At 37.6% G+C, this 13,442-nt stretch overlaps 1 protein-coding gene across 1 annotated transcript in view; it reads right to left on the reverse strand.

Moving 5' to 3' along the window:
* The window catches only part of LOC110955092 (xylosyltransferase 1-like), a 44,312-nt gene that overhangs the window by 7,109 nt on the left and 23,761 nt on the right, over positions 1–13,442 (reverse strand). The window contains exons 7-10 of the mRNA XM_022199944.2: positions 12,795–12,971; positions 6,747–7,015; positions 4,048–4,243; positions 2,387–2,723 (exon numbers count right to left, since the gene is read on the reverse strand). Of these exons, the coding sequence (XP_022055636.2) occupies positions 2,387–2,723; positions 4,048–4,243; positions 6,747–7,015; positions 12,795–12,971 (979 nt within the window). The remainder of the gene's footprint in view (positions 1–2,386; positions 2,724–4,047; positions 4,244–6,746; positions 7,016–12,794; positions 12,972–13,442) is intronic.

The following is a 13,442-nucleotide window of genomic DNA, read 5'->3' on the forward strand; positions in this document are numbered from 1 at the left end:
CTACATATGGACTAGCTTTGGACATGTTTAAGATTGGTTTACAATAGTTTCAAACTAAAATTAGATGAGTTTTAGACTAGATAGACAGCAGAGCTATGACAATCAATTAGTCGTCAGTTTATAAGTGGATCCTATCTTATCTTTCCATTTTTAAATCCAATATCCTGCTACTTGGATAAACAGGTTTAATATAATTTTTAATGTATATATGAGAAATTTGTTCTCATCTAGAAGGTTACATGAAACTTTCTAACCATAAAGAGTCAGAAAACACCAAAACAAATGACCTTTGCGAGGTAAACATGTCGTATTTTAAAACCACAGCGACACTCAGATCAGATCTCGTCACCTTCGTTTTATAGCAGCAGCTAATAAACCCTCAGCTTCTTTACTTAGTCCTGCAGTGATCCATGAACAGCCTGCAGAGGTCAAACACATCCAACAGGAACCGGTGGAGGCTAATTCAGACAGAGGTGACCCTGAGTGAGAGTCGGACTACGTACTGGATCTATAAATATCAGTATTCATGGTGCCGACAGCTGTGACAGCAGGGCCTCCGCTGTGTAACTCAACCATTAGCTATTATCTGCTGTTCACCCTCTAGAGCTCCAAGCAGGTGTTTGCAGGAGAGTTTCTGGACGTTCAAACTTTGTGCCAGTATATTTTACTGTTGCGCTGAATAATAGAAGTGAAACCGTGCACGTGCGAAGCTCAGTTTGATTTGCGACCACATAAACAGTTGTTCTGCTAGTTTCATAAATGCTCAGAGAATATTTGCATTTACTTTTTCAAAATTTATTTTTCTATTTGTAGGTTGCAGCAGATTTTTTTAACGAGGCAGTCATAGTCTAACGTCCGACAATATTCCAGGTAAATATTCGGATCTCAAATTTAATATTCGGATACCATCGTCACGGCCGAATATTCGGATATTCGGGTTCAGCCCTACCATAATTTTGCAGTAGCATTCTAGCAACTACAGAATTTTACCGTTAAAACCATTTATTTTTACAGTGCAGTATTAAACAATAAAAGGCTCCATCTGGTGGAACAACCGGGTACTACAGCTCATCTATAATACATTTACTGACATGCATGACCTTCTTTTTTCAGCAATTAATCCATTAATCATTAACAGACCGAATATGCACCCTTCACATTTGGATAATCTATATTTTTTGCACTGATGTCATAAGACTTTTTAAGAATGCAAAGCACTAAAAACAAACATTTCTCCAGCAACACACTCAGTCTGCTTTGAAAGGTCATCCTTTACTGAACTTATTCCATTTCTTTCGCCTCCGTCTTCAAACAGCAGCACTCAGCGTTTTGTAAAGTCATGGTGAGAATTTTTCAGCCCTACTTCAGTGTCCTCTCACAGTCTACTTCATATTTCTTCTGATTCCCTCAAACAGTTGGTGTCTTGGTCCAGTTAAAACACTCACGATGCATTTATTTCTCATTATTCATTTTAAAAGGCTGACCTCCATCCCTCTCCAGCTGCAGCTCTGCTTCATTTATGGTTATTGCTGCTGCTGTGGTTCTGTGGATGTGTCCAGCTGTTACTATTTGAACCTGTGGCTTCTGACAGATGTTTATTCAGGAATACGGAGGCGACGTCCTGCCTGTTCCGGTGGACCACCACGGGGTGTAGTCTTAAAAAAAAACATGTCCAGTTGTCCACAGCAAGAGACAAATAATCCTGATGGTGTTGCATGTTTGAAGACAGTAAAGTTGTTTTTGTGTGAAACTGCTCTCAGAACACCAACATGGCCGTTACTTTGGTGTATTTCAGGTATTAAAAGAGGTGAAAATCACTACAAATTTGGCAACAAAGTTAAAATTACTTCAGTTGTGCAACTTTTTGGTGTGTAATTATTTATTTTGACAACAGTAACTTTCTTTACTTTGAGAATTAAAACTCTACAAATACATAATTAGAACGACGACACACCAACCAGTTGCACGAGTGACATCATTCTAACTTTCTGTTTCCACAAACTGGAGATAAATAAGATTACACTGATAGATTTGCTGATGCTCTCAACACTTGCAGTGAATAATAAATATATAAGAATACCTACATACTGCAAAATCCTGTGATATAGTGAAAAATCGCGGTATCAAATGCAATTTAACAATCCATGATACCGTGAGACTGCGAAAAGTGAACTGCAATATGGCGAGGGACCACTGTAATTATAAACATTCCTACTCATTAGTCAGGAGACCTTGTGCCGCCACACTGTCAACAGCGATGTTTTATGATTAGAAGAGCTCACAAAGTCAGTATCTTCATGTAAGAGAGGCATAGAGCCTAAAGAATAAGTGTCTACATACTGATGGTCTGAACTCTGATGTGTAAATAAAACGCCGGTAAACCCACCTTCTTGTATCGGTTGTTGCTGGTGAAACTCCAGCGGAGCCACGATGAAGCTGGTCTGACCCAGCGGGCTCCAGTGGTGCAGGACCCTCAGCATCCAGACGCCGGGCCTCAGCGGGGAGGTGAGCGGCGGCCGGTAGTGCGTGACCTCGGCGGTTGCGTCCACCAGAATGTCGTAGGTGGCGGCGATGACGTTGGTGGGGTCGATCCAGACCACGGTGGCCGTCAGGTTGCTCTGGCTGCGGCTCCAGCGCTGGACGGCCACCGGCTCGTCCTCCGGACCCAGCAGGCCTCCCCAGTTCCTGAACAGACGCTCCTTTGGATCCCAGTCAGAACCCACCTGGACATGAAGAACAAACTCTGTAAGACTCTATGGAGGCCTCACATTCATCTGTTTATTGGTTGTTGGCCATAACTGATTAATTTTTAAGGTTTTCTGGTCTCAAACCATTCAATCTGATCCTGAGATCTTGCAGCTAAAACAATAATCCTGGGCTGGACTTCCTGTATTGTTGGTTCGGCTGCAGACGACAGTCACTTTCTGGGTTCATCAATTAGTTGTTCTGTCTATAAAGCATCAGAAAGTGGTGGGAAATGTCCAAGAGTGTTTGGCAAAAACCAAATATATCCAGTTTACTGTCACAGAGGAGGAAAGAAACCAGAAAATATCCACATTTAAGAAGCTGCAATCAGATAATTCACACTTTTTTGGTTCAAAATGTACTCAAACTGAATAACTGATTAAATGCTGCAGCTCTAAACCCTCTGACTTTTGTTTGGTGCTGAATTCAGAATGAATATCAAATGCTCATTGTCAGTTAATAAGCAGTTTTATCACATTTATTGCAAAGCTCCAGATTGGTTTCATGCTTGGTGGAGATCCTATGAGTCGATGAAAAAACGGTTAAAGGATAGCGTGGAAGCTCAGCTCCGTCTGATTTCACGAATATCCAAGAACCTTCAGTGTTTACTTCTACGTACTTATTATTTGTTTTTCACACTATTTATGGTGCTGACGTCTACAGCTGTGACCCTAAAGTTATTTAGACAAATGCCAACGATTTTTACTGACTTGTATTTCTGCATCAAGTCTCTTCTGACAGCTTTGTGTTTTTAGGAGCTGAACAAAGGGGATCGGGACAGTGACTCATAACTCACATGGATCAGAAATGTGAGGAATTAATTGTTAATTACAGGAGCATTGTGAGAATAAATCTTTGAACTGAGGACAATTTAATCTTATAACTGATGATGATACATTCACCTTAGACTGTTAGACTATAATAGTTACGATAATGTGCTTATATGCTCATTAGCTAAGCTCGGTAACATATATTTGAGATAAATTAGAGTGACTGGTGATCAAATGTAATAATTCAGCACATTCTTGTTTGATATTTATACTTTTAAAACCCAAAGCTAAAATGCTATTTTTTTTTTTTTTAGTACATGTCTGGCTGCATTTCTTTACTGAATGTTGATTATTATAACAAAACTGCTTTCCTCTTCCTGACACTGATGAAAAATATTTTCTTTCTTCAGTTTAAGACACTAAGCTGAGAAGTTTGGAACGTATAATCAGATGTAAATACACAATAAAACTGGGTCCAGACTTGGTTTATAACCAGGTTTAGGTCAATTAAAGGAGTAACTGTGCGTCTGACCTGGATGTGCAGCAGCCGGTTGGTGCTGTGGGGCGGGCTGGCCAGGCTGAAGTGGTCTTTGGGGGCCACCCAGGTCTCCAGATTCTCCAGCTGGGTGGAGGCTCGGTTGGTGGCCACGTGACGCACCAGGTAGCCCTGGAACTGGTCCGACAGGAAGTAGAGGTGCACCGACACCGGGTGGCTCATGGCTGCGTATCTGAAAACGCAAACACGGTCAGATTAGACCTGCAGTGACGTTAAATATGCTTTCTGATCTGACGTGTCGCGATTCTGTTTGGATGTCTTGTCCAGTTGTGTGTAATTGACAAACATTTCTCTGCTGCACTGCAACCATGAGGAACAGTAGTTTAAAACCGACTAGAATAATGAAGCAGCAAAGATCCATGTTTATGTCTGAACAAGCTTTAAAATCACCAAATCTTGACAACGGTACAAACTTAGCAGTAATTACTGAGATGAATTAATGTCATACTTGTTTTGGTGCAAAATCAACACATAAAATCACTGCTTAAAACCACCCGTTTATCCAAATATCCATCCATCATTGTTAACAGGTTATTTTAACTCTTATTACTTACATTTAGGGAACTGATATAGCTGTTAATCCATTACTGTCTATTATTACTTTGTCATGTAAAGAGCCTTAGAAAAGCGGGTGGGTTGGTTGGTAGGCACTTTATTAATCCCAAGGGAAAATCAGCTTGAATTAAATTTTTTGCTTTTTCAAGTATTTAGTTATTATCTAACAAGATAAACTAAAAATTTCAGCTGAAAAAAAACACAGAGTAATACTGAAAATGAAAAGAAAGCTCGCTCACAGGAACCCTTACATTTGTTGGGTTTTCACAACTTTAGCTCTTCATTTCTTGGGTTAATCTCCATAAATAATAATACCTTATTTTTACATGCTTGTTTATTTTTGTTTCTATTTATTATTCTGATTTTTATTGCCTAATTAATTTTCTAAACTGTATTTTAGTGTTCACTTGTACTCTCTTACTGTTTATTTATTCATTATTACTACGAACATTCATACTTTTAGCCGTGCATTTGGGATTTTACATTTATTCTATTTGTTCTTTTCCCTCCTTAGATGTGGCATTTATTCATTTTTAAAAGATGTCGTCTTGATTCATTTTGAAAGCATTTTATGACGCATAACTTAAATTTCTTTCTCCTTTTGTTGTTCAATGGTCTTTCCGAGTTTCCTTTTATTTTCTGCCCTGTCTGTAAAGCACTTTGTAAACTTGGTTTTTCAAAGGTAAAATATAAATAAAGTTATTATTATTATTGCAATTATTAGCAGTTCTGTTGTTGTCATTGTAATCATTATTATTGTTCAAAGCTGCACTTATGAATATTTTATACCTTTTAAAAATTTTGTGCAAAATATTTTTTTCTAAGTATACGAGAATCAGTGCAGTATAGATAAACTCTGCAGTATTAACACTTCTCTATCAGTATTTCACCAACATGTTCAATACAGTTATTTCTACATCTAGAGGAATTTGCACAATCTGAACTAGTACTTATGCATTTTTTACGTTTTCATTTTCTACCGATGTTTCCTAAATGTTTGCTACTGTAACAAATTAATAAAGGCTTATCGAGTTAAACCAGAATTTTCCTGTAAATGTGGACAGAAATCTGCAGCTAAACCGGGTCTGATGCCTCCACAGAGTGCAGACGTGGTTTTCAGCTGCTGCCGACTGAAATCACAGGTTGCAGGAAACACACTGGTCCTTTCTAAGCTCCCCTCCTCCCTCTTTGACACATCCCATAATGTTCCCTCCACCCCAACCTGAAGCAACAAGCAGCTCCTTGTACCTACTGCGGGTCTCCACCCAACACACACGACTGGAAAAACCCAGGAACTGAGGGCTGATTGTACGGCGGCACAAGCCGGCCTTATCTCCATATTTAATTTAAGCTGCACAAACAGCAGCTCCGGTGAGTTTTAGTGGAAAGATTTCATCCTCAGACGGGATTCTGCAGCTCAACAAGTGAAGCGATGCCTGATTAAGACGTGCTGCTGATTCCATAATACACAACATTTTCACTATTTCCCAGAAACCTACCAGAGCTGTGAAGCTAAAAGGAAAATAATTTGGTGATTCATGAAGAATTCAAGCTTAAAATCACGTCTGATCAATACAGAACATTTGCTTTCTCCAGTTTTCTACTTTGAACAATCAATCAGTTATTAAGGAAAATAATTGTCAGATGTATTTATAATGAAAGAACTGAGAATATGAAGAATATTTTTAGGTTATCTGTGTGTTAATGACCTTAAAATATGCTTGATGTTAGTTTTTTTATTACGATTAACAGTGTTTGCTACAACGCGGAGCAGCTAAGTTAAACATCCATCATTTTTAGAAAATGCTGATCATTTTAACTACTTTAAACTCAATATTTAAACCTGATTGGTTAAATCAGAACTTATTTTTGTACTGGAAGACACTGTGGCTGTTGTATTGAATGTGCTGCAGAAGCTACTAGAACTGCTTGTATAAATTAGGCTTCCTTTCACAGTAATGGTATTCAATGTATGTTGTGATTACTATAATTCGTTTTTCAGTTATTTAAGGACTGTTGATTAAAAGTCAAAGACTAAAGGAGGTTTTTCTGATGAAGTGCTTGAGTTTTTAGTGCTGACTCTGCTGTAGCGCATCACTTCCTGGTTCAGGTGTTCCTACCTGCAGCTGTTGTCGTTGGGGTGTCCCTGCAGCGAGCTGGCGGCCCTGGACAGGCCCATCCGGGCGAAGGCGTGGTAGTGGCTGAGCGTGGCGTCTGACAGGCTGGCCGGTCCGTCCGTCTCCTCCTCGTAGATGTTCTCCCAGTAGGCCTGGAGGCCCGGCATTCCCAAGGACAATGATCCGAACAGGTAGGCGTCCAGCTGGCTGATGATCTCCTGGCTGACGCTGGCCTCAAACTTACGGGCGAAGAAGGTTGGTCTGGAGGCCTGCTGCAGTGAGGAGACAAGAAAATGAAAATGTTAATAATGTGGGAGAACACACTGAGGCACTTAGATCAGTCTCAAAGACATAAAATCAATCAGTCACTGCTGTGGTAGAAATAAAACAGTCCCAGCAGTAGGAATAAAATTCTCTGGAAGGTGAATCTCTGCCTGAGCTGCTCCATGAATCAGACAGGGCTGCTCATTCACTCTTCTGTGTTTACATCCAACATACCTTCATGACCGCTGATGTTTACCAGAGAAAACACTGAATAAAGCAGCTTCAGAGCAGCAGAAGAAGAAACAGGAAGTTCAGTTAAAACCCTGCTGGTAAACTGATGCTGACTCAGATCCAGTCTGTTACTATCATGATCCAAATGTGTTCATTTGAATCTAAAAAAACAGAATATAATCTAAGCGTTACTGATATAAATCTGTTTTTGAGTATTTTTCCTGCAGTTTTGCTACTTCAACCATTTATTTCTTACTTTCCCCATTTCAACCATAAGCTAAAATATGTAGGTTAACAACTTTAAGCATTTTACCAGTACTTCTAAATATTTCAATCATTAGCCAACACTTTTAGCCGCGTTAACCATAGTTATTACTTGTAGTCAACAGTTTCAAACATGTAGCATTAACTTCAACTATTTCAACCACATGTAGCTAACATGTTTGAGCATGTAACCATTAGCTTTGGCTGCTTCAATCATAAGGTATAACATAAAGCTAAAAGCCTCAATCACAAGCCATTTTTTACCCACTTTAATCATTAGCCACTATTTGTAGCCAATAGTTTCAACCATTTAGCCATTACTTTTAGCTATTGAACCATTAGCCATTAGTTACAGCTTACAAATGTAAACATTTAACTATTACTTTTAGCTACTTTGGCCACAAGATATGCCATATTGCTAACAATTTTACTTATTAGCCATTTCTTTTACCCGTTTCAACCATTAGTCATTATTTGTAGCTAACCGTTTAGCATTACTTTCAGTCATTTCAACCAGTACCTTTTGCTTTTGGTTGCATTTGGTTTACTGTTCAAGTTTCTGTGGTCACTTGTTGCTCTTAATTACGCCACAAAGTGTCCAGGTATTCTGGCATTTGTGGATGTTTTTTTAAAATCAAACAGTTATTTTCATTTTTCCACACTGGATCCACCCTCCTCTTGGCCCCGACAGAAGCTCTAAACAGAATCCAGAGGTGAGTCAGGCTGCATGTTCAGGAGCGATGGTCACTATTTAGGTCAAAAATAACACGCATGCAGTTTCTCACACGTGTTAAAAATAGTGTCTACAGTCAGAGACCTCTCAAATGTTCATCACATCACAGCTATTTATATTCACGCTGAGGAAAAACTGCAATTTCCCTTTTCAGCATTTTCCCTATTTGGTACAACCACAGCCAACTCCTGGAAGAGAAAAGATTTCCTGCTGCTGAGATCCACTGCAGCCAAAATGTGACAGAAAATGGTTAAACCCAGTTTTCAGGACATGAGGGCGTGGCTGATGACATCATCAGGAGGGTGTGACCTCACTCCTCACCATGCCGGCTTCACCAGCGAGCCAGGAAACCCCGAGCTTAATGAGAAGGCCAGCAGAGCTCCATCTGAGGGTTATTCTGGGCCAGCTACCAGCGATGTGCCCTCACAGCTAAAGACAACAGTAGAAACCACTAGTTACAGAGTCCCGGTTGTTCCTTCATCCTCGGATCACAGAGAGATTATAGAAAACTACATTTACTGTACGTTCTCCGCTCTGCCTGGAAGAAGTCCTACCAACCTCATGTTGGAGCTTTAATTTACTTCTTCTGGTTTATTTTTAAGTTACGCTTTGACATGTCTGAACTGAACAATTGGCTGTTATTTTAAAGACTGTCCTTGTTTTAGTAAATTACAGATAATAACTAGTAAGAGGACAGAGAAAAAGTATTTATGTACAATATTTTTTTTTCTTTTTTAAAGAAAAAAACAGGCGAAACTGCAAAGAATGTTAAATCAGATTGTAATTCATTCTTTTATAATGTCTGTAAATATATAAATATATATTTACAAGGCAACACCTAAAAAAAGACCAGAACTGTTATTATCAGTCTGTATTTTCACAAAAGGCAATTATTTAAATTGCAATATTGGACTGTAAAAATAAACTGTACTTAAATCAGCTAAAAAAAAAAAAAAAAAAAATCTATATTTTACAGATAGAAAAATTAGAATTGAAAAAGGGGAAACCATTTTTTCAATTATTTTGCAGATTTTTCCTTTCTTGTTAAATTACAGATAACACCTAATTAAAAAAAATCACAGAAAAATTATACTATAAAAAACAAAGCAAAAAATGGACAAAATTCTAAATAATGTTCACATAAAATCCTTTTTTTTCTTACAAATTGTGTGACTGCAAAATTATCTACTGTATTTAAATCAACAAAATATACATACATATTTTTATCAGATATTTGCAATTATTTGAAAGAAAAATTATGTATATTAAGAACTGAAAAAGGGCAAATCATTTTTTAATAAAACACAGTAAAATACAAAATAAATATATTTACACAGCAAATAAAAACCATTTGTTCTTTAATAATGTCTGAGCATAAAACTGCACTGAAGTTTCTATAAAACGTCTAAAAATATTATTATCTTACAGATATTTGCTTGTATTTTCAACACTTTGGCACATTTCCTGCCAGATTTCCATTGTTTTTGTTCCAGTTTACTTATTTTGAATATTCATTATTTTTTAGAACAATGTTTGATTGATATTTTATAAGGCTAATTAAATCAATAAAGGCTGCAATTACTGCCAATTATTGTCTTGATCTACTCATTGTTTTGACTATAAATGTAAGAAAAATGTGGAAAAACTAGACATTAAACTGTCCTTCTACAGAAACCCAACAGAACCAAGTAAATATTTTATATTAGACAAGCTGGAACCCCATCGGTTCCCAATAAATTCTGACTAGTTTTAAGTCTAAACAACATTAATGTGTTTAGACTGTGTAATAGATAAATAAACAGTATGTTCATCATTACTGTTTATTTATCTATTACACAGTACTTTGACGACTGAATGCACTTTATGGGTTTTTGCCTGATTAGCGTTTGGCATTCTGTGGCTTAAGTGTCGTCCTTTTTCCCTTGGGCTCGGGATTTTCCCCATTTTCCCCTTTTTTTTTAAATGTCTGTATGTATTATGTCTTATGTTTTATGGTTTATCTTGTACTGCATGCTGCTGAAAAACAAATTTCCCATGGGATAATAATAATAAAGTTGAAGTTATTAGAAATGAAAATAAACCTTATCTTTCAAACAGCTGATTAATTGTCTTTTGAAGGCCCAATCAACTAACCATATAACTACATCAAATACAAAAATTTCAGTATTTCTGTAATTCATTTCTGCCTGTATGCATGAATTTTATGTATTTATTTTCTGTTTCAAATTTTATTTCTGCTGCTTTAAATTTATATCCTGGTACAGTTGAAGATTTCTACAGTTCAAGAACGTTAAAAAAAGTGAAAAATATCGCTGAATTAAATGCATATTATCAGAGAGAATGAGAGGTTTTCAGTACATTGTGACGGTTCTGTGTGTTCAGTGGAGGTTAAATGCTCTCCTGCTTTCTTAAAAACCACTTAAAAATCACTGCTATATAAAGTGGATCATATTGTACATGCTATATGTGAGTTCTGACCCTCACATTCAGGACTCGGAGTCTCTTTTCTAACCCCGACATTATAATAATGACAACCTTAAAACCTCGGCGGCGGCGGTGAGCTGCAGAGCTCTAAAAATACTCGGTGCCTCGAGTGCACAGCTGCTTCCAGGATCAGCTCTGCTTACAGAAACCATCAGCAGCTCCGCCACAGACTGTCCTCAGGTCTGTCAGGAGGTAAATGCTGCCGCTAATTTGTGAACGCGCAGCTATTCTGGGCAGCGAGAGGAAAAAAGGTGGACCGAGCTGAGTGAATGATGGACTGCAGCCGACATCGCGGAGCTGCAGCGGTATCGAGTTTCACGTTTTAACCACAAAAAATGATCTGATGTATTCAACGTGGCAGCTCAGGGTTTAAAAGTCATGTTGCTGCCAGATAATCTGAATTTTCTGGCATTTTTTAAAGATGAAATGAGATAGAAGTAGCTCAGAAAAATAAAATTACATAACATGAGAAGCAATGCAGCAGCTAACAGAAAAGCAATGAGATGCAAGTCTGACATTTCTAAAAATAAAATAAAATGGGCTAAAATAGGACTAGAATAGAAAAGGAAGAATAAAACTGGCAAGAATTCTGATGTAATAAATGGGTATTACACAAGATAGTAAAATATTGCACATCTGTTTCTGTTCAAATTTAAAATGGTTCAAGTAAAATTAGTGCTTTTACCTGGTTAAACAAAGGAAATAGACTTGTTTTTTTTAACAAACATAAGAAGCTGAAATCCTTTAAAGAAGCAGCATCAACACCATGAAATACAGTTTGCCTTTAAAGATTTTTTTTTGGGTTACTGTCAGTTTTTAGATCAAATTCTTAAAATCTCTGGTTGAAGCTGAACAAATATAACGATTTGTTGATTCTTTTTCATGTAAATCGAATAATTGGGGTGTTTATTTGTCTGTTTCTTATACATTTATAAAGGAGAGGGTGCTCATTAATCAACACTAATCTCGTAGGAATATAGACAAGCTGCAGCTAATTTACAACCACATTTGTGATTCAGTTTAAAACTGGATCAAACATTTCAAACAGAACAAAACTCTGGTTTCTAACTACACTAAACAACATGATTTACAGACACATCTGAGTGGAATTCTGTTAATTCCACCTGAAAAAACACCCAGATTGACTCAGTAATAACATGAAGATCTACAAACCAGCTGGCAGGGAACGTTCCAACAACATCGGCTAAGGTTGCCTACAAGTTCTAAGGATATTTTCAAGTTTTGATCTGAAGTTCAAAGAATGTTTTAAGGACGTTTATCCTTTCTAGCATTGATTCCTATGAGGTTAAAGACTTAACATTCAGACGATGTTTAAAGAAAGCCGTCAGGAACACAGAACATGTTTTCAAGACATGTTTTAAAGCCTGAGTTGGGTTTTAGAAAATGTCCTTGCAGTGTGACGTTTAAAGGAAACGGTGGAATATTCTTCCTGCAGTGTTCTAAGGCTGTTGTTGATGGCAACTGTGTACAGACTCTATAAAACGTTCCCACAATGTTACATGATAACAAAAGAAGAATGTTCTCCAGATGTTAACAAAGCCTCAGATGGCAGAACATTTTCATCCAGAGCTTTTTATAACGTTCCTGGTGTACTAAAAAGGCCGAACATGTCACCTTTGTTATGAACGTTCTTCTATAAAACACGTTCCCGCTGACAACAACAAAAGGATGTTCTCTGTCTTTAAGATGTTACTGAAATGACAGAGTTTCTTTCATAAGTTCTTCTTATTCTGTGATACATCAACAAAGGTGGAACATTTTTCCTGCATTGCTCTTGGGGATGTTCTTGAGGGAACATATGGAAGCTACAAAACATTCCCACAATGTTACAGATGATAACAGTGAAACAATGTTCTCAAACTGTTTTCCTACAGAACATTTCGTGTCGTTCCTGTAACATGGTATAACAAAGGTGGAACATTTCACCTTCTGTAAAACATGTTCTCAATGATAACAAATGAAGTTACCATGGTGATTTAGCAAGTTAAAACTCTGACTTTAGGACCTGCACACCTCATATCTGCAGAACATGGAGATGATATTAAACGTCTCACCTGGAACCGCGGCAGGTCTGATGGCTTGAAGTCGTTGGGCGAGCAGCCACACCAGTCCACGATGTGTTTGTACTGGCACTTACAGCCCAGTTTGCGGTTCCAGTTGGTGAGCCTCAGGTTGTTGTCCACCATGGTGCCACAGTGGGCGCTGTTCTCCAGGACCGTGTGGAAGAACGACTGCAGAACAGAAACACAACACAGGAGGTTTTTTCGTCTTCCAACCTCAACTGGAATTTAGTTGTTCTTAAGGGTGTTCTATTCCTTCAGCAGAATTAAAAGAATAAATAAAGTCATAACATCTGATTTCAGGAAATCTGATTTTTCCTCATCAAACAAAGTTTGTGATGAAGGAAAATTTCATTAGAAAATAATACCTTTAAGCATGTGGGTAACACACTCTGGAGTACAAAAACATTTTTCTAAAGATACAGATAGCTCCTTTTTGCTCCTCATGCATCTTGTTAGCTACAGATAGCTCTGGTTAATTCCTGGGTGTTGATTCAATATGAAGCAGTCTTCATATTTAAAAAAAAAAAAAAAAAGACGCATTTTTGGTATTGAAAGGTTTAAAGATGCTACTTGATAAAATGAGCTGAAATTAAACAAATACCTCATCTTAAGATAGCCATATAATCTCGGGGATGTTTG

This window comes from Acanthochromis polyacanthus, chromosome 21, assembly GCF_021347895.1.
Source record: "Acanthochromis polyacanthus isolate Apoly-LR-REF ecotype Palm Island chromosome 21, KAUST_Apoly_ChrSc, whole genome shotgun sequence".
Lineage (NCBI taxonomy): Eukaryota > Metazoa > Chordata > Actinopteri > Pomacentridae > Acanthochromis > Acanthochromis polyacanthus.